The sequence below is a fragment of the Medicago sativa genome, chromosome 4 (genome assembly GCF_051527215.1).
Source record: "Medicago sativa cultivar Bolivia chromosome 4, Bolivia_mono, whole genome shotgun sequence".
In the NCBI taxonomy this organism is placed as follows: Eukaryota; Viridiplantae; Streptophyta; class Magnoliopsida; order Fabales; family Fabaceae; genus Medicago; species Medicago sativa.
The window spans coordinates 91,491,947-91,495,814 of record NC_140752.1 but is presented as its reverse complement, the minus strand read 5'-3'; the positions used below and the strand labels follow the sequence as shown (position 1 = coordinate 91,495,814).

General features: G+C 38.6%; 1 protein-coding gene across 1 annotated transcript; it reads right to left on the bottom strand.

The window, feature by feature from the left end:
- Positions 1-283: 283 nt before the first annotated feature.
- Positions 284-1,942, bottom strand: LOC146933717 (uncharacterized). The gene is made up of 2 exons (XM_085707854.1): positions 774-1,942; positions 284-416 (listed from the first exon to the last, which is right to left on the bottom strand). Exons 1-2 carry the CDS (start codon positions 1,940-1,942, stop codon positions 284-286), a joined length of 1,302 nt encoding a protein of 433 aa, XP_085563980.1.
- Between the last annotated feature and the right edge of the window lie 1,926 nt (positions 1,943-3,868).

Below are 3,868 nucleotides of genomic sequence, written 5' to 3'. Positions count from 1 at the left end.
TAGACATATTTCAGATTATATAATCCAAATCATATTTGTTTATTATATAATTTAAATGACATGGATATTTTAGTCAAAGCGGATGACGTGATGAGAAAGCAAAGGGTGGAAAATAAAACTCCCTTTCAACTATGTGTTTAACTCCCTTTCAACTATGTGTTTTTCCTAGATGTCCAAAACCAATAGAATGTGGATCAGGCTAATAATGAAAGGAAAATTGCTTTTCTGACATAGAATACTTCCTATTGACACAAGTAAATGACGTTTTTACCTCCAGCGGCAGTTAACAGCCGCTGGTTAAAGTGCCGACAGTTAACAACCGCTGGCTTCCAGCGGCAGTCAACGGCCGCTCACACCAGTTAACAGAACCAGTGCAGTCTGTACTGGTTTTTCCAGCCATTTTGGCCTGTTTGTACCTGTAATTTCAAACGACAATTCCGCATTAAATGAAACCGAAACAACAACATCCAGCAATCGCGAACATCAACATTTTATAGTTTATCAATTATTCGGTAACATTAAACAAAACCGATAATGCGTTAACGTTTCACAATTGTTTGAAATTCGTCAAATTTTCCACATTATGCAAAACATTACACGTAATGTACATTAATTACTAATAAATGCGAAACTCAAATATATTGATATACATATAAATAGTTAAAGGTTAGTTACATATCACCCAAAAAATTGGTCATTACATTATATATCCAAAAAAATACGTCGGCGCGTATCAACCAAAAAACGGATTAACACCGACCAAAAAGTGTCACATTTCATCTAATAAAAGCAAATCATCTAAATGTTCCAGAACATCTTCAAATTCAGTGTTTTCTTTAACCGGAGTGTCATCAAACATAATTGGATTGTCTTGATTTGTTGGCTTTTTTGGTGGAACCAGTCTATCTTTGAGCTCAATGTCCATGAGTGTTCGGAAACGATCGTGTTGATCCAAGAATTCATCCTCCCATGTTGCCGCCTCTTCGCTTCTGTGATTTCTCCACTCCGTGGATGCTGGAGGTAGTGGGCAACCATCTTTTAAAGAAAGAAGGACAAAATGATTTGGGATTAGACCAAGGCAAATCATGTTGCTTTTCGGGTTAACCGGAGGCCGACCTCTAAGTGAGAAAAAAGTCTCGGAGATGTAGTCTTTCCATGTAGTCATCTCTAACACCGACCTATTGTAATATGATGCAACGATGTGTCCCATATCCGGCAATGTCAACCATTTGTCGGGAGGTGCAAAACAACTAGCATTTTTGGGAGGATACAATCCATCCAAGATGTAGTTGTAGCGGGTCTCACTCGCATATATCTTGATGTATTTGCTCCTATGCTCTTTCAACTCTTGAATAAGTGCTCTCCGCACCATAACATGACTTTCTTGCGTCAAACCCACAACTTCAGCTACAGCCCTAAACCCACAATGTCCGTCACCAATAACATCCACAATTCTCTCAATGTATGGTCTCATGAATTTTGGCATGTAATACATAGGATTGGATGGATCATAACTTCTTGAAACCAAGCTAGGCTTAGGAACCGGAACCGGAGAAATGCCAATGCGAGCACCTTTTGTTTTAGGTTGTGAAGATTTTTTCCGTGGTGAAGATTGACTTTCCGGATGTTGAGAATCAATAGTCTCCCACGAAGATGGGATCCTACTACGTGTAGTTTTGATTTTTTTGGGAGCTCCTTTGGTTGCCACCTTTCTTGGAGGTGGTGACAACAACGTGGTCTCCGGAAACGCTAACAACCGCAAACCGTCTTTGATTTCTAGTTTCATTTGGAACGGAACTCTTTGGAGACGTTCTTGGATACCACGCCACTCCTCCGCGACCGAAAACAAATCTTCATTACTTTGTTCTTCACCCATATACAACTTATGCCAATGCGGGTGTATCTCATCCAATCGAATGGGCTTGTTGTGACGGATTTTCATAGCAATGAAGCATGCACAAGGTAGGCCATACGACGTCCTTTGAACACAACCACAAGTTTTCTTCTCAATGCACAAGGTTTTCCTAGCACGCTGTTTGTTATACCCTAATTTTGGACCTAAAAATACTTGCTCAAAATACTTTTCCATCTTTGATATATGTCTATTACTCTTGAAAGATTGCCAATTTGCTATTGTTTTACACTGGTATTTTACTCTGCTTTATCTTCCAATTTTGCTTAAAAAATCTTTTCAACTGTGTATTTGTTTATGTTTCTTGCATTTCAAGTCATCCAAAATATTTTTCTGCATCTTATTTCAATGTTATTTGCAAAATTCATGAGAAAGGGTATTTTAGTCATTTCCTGCATTCAAACTCATTTTGGTCCTTGAAAGTTGTTTGGGTCTTTTCAATTGGCTTGTATAAATCCTTGCTTCAATTCCATGTCAAAATCCATTTCACAAATTGCATCTGAGTCATTTTAGCCCCTAGGGGCATTTTGGTCATTTCACACGAAATTTTGACAGAGAGATGTTACTTTGAAGTACCTCATTTAGTAGTTGGTTCATTTTAGTCCGTTTTGTTATTTTTATTTTGTTTCACTTTACGTTTAGTCAAAATTACCAATTTTACCCAATTTTATTATTATTATTTTAATTTTAGTCCTCAAGTCTTTTTTACATTTTAGTCCTCAAGTCTTTTTGCATCTTAGTCCTTTTTTATTTGCAGATTAGTCCTTTTAATTTCGTTATTTGCATATTAGTCCTTTTAGTTCTCATAATTTGCAGATTGGTCCAAAGTCAAGTCCAGTGCCCAGTTCCACGTGGCACCTTCTGATTGGTCTTAAGGGCCACATGTCAGCCTATAAAAGGCCAGTCATCAATGCACAGTAAAAAACACCATTCACGCAGTGCCAACTCATAAACACTTTCACATTTCTCTCTCCCAGATCAAAGAATCAAAGTCCAGAAAGATCTCAAGAACACGATGAAGGTTTGAAGAATCTTCAAACCCTAACCGTTTCCAGAACCTCAAATTCACATCAAATCCTCACCAATTCAACACTGAAACCATCAATTCACGACTATCTCCATCTCAATTCATCACAAAACAACGAAAACAACAACAAATTCACAGAATTTCACGAAAGTCGCGAAGAAGAAGAAGAGTGAAAAGACTGATTTATTTTCGGTCTTTGAAGCTGCGAATTCACCAGAAGCAAGGAACGAAGCTCTATTTCAAGCTTCTCTGTTCGAATCTGCAAGGTTACAATGAGGTAATACCCCAATCTCTTCCTCTTTTCGTGATCTTTTCTGCATGTGTGTTCATCCTCGCAAATCAACGTAGATCTAGGTTTAAAAAGTTTCACTTCGAGCTTTTTGCTCGAAAAGTTTGGAAAGATTGAAAACCGAGAAGATCGAAGCTAGATCTACGCTGTTTTGCAAGGTTTTCGTGAATTTTGTTTGAGAATTTGTGTTTAGGATTAAGGAACGAGCAACATAGGCTTTAGATCGTAGCGTTTTGAGGATTTCGGTGCCAGACTCTTCACCGACGGCGGTGTAACCCGCCGGAGAAGATGATCAGAGACTTAGAGAGATAGAGTGAGAGGGAGAGAGCTTTAGAGAGAGAAACGAGGGTTAAAAATGAAAAAACCGGCCTCTTTTGCTTTTATATAGGCGTGAACCGGACCGGTTCGTTTGAACCAGTCTGGTTCACCTCTGGACCAAGTGCTTGCACCGTCAGATCTAGGGTTTTAGGAACTGGATCAATCCAACGTCCCTGATACGCTTGGATGATCCAGAATCCATTTCCCCTTGGGCCTGGGCTTTTGTTTGCGCAGACTTTATATTCTTATGTTTTTCTTGCTATTTCTACACTGCCTAATACTTTTTACACCTCTGTCTCATTAAAAAAACCTTTAAAAAATT

Excerpts from the sequence above, each read along its gene's own strand:
- LOC146933717 (XM_085707854.1), bottom strand. The coding sequence starts at position 1,942 with ATGAAAATCCGTCACAACAAGCCCATTCGATTGGATGAGATACACCCG. Across the intron at positions 417-773 it reads TTGCTTTTATTAGATGAAAT|GTACAAACAGGCCAAAATGG; the intron begins GTGACACTTTTT and ends TTGAAATTACAG.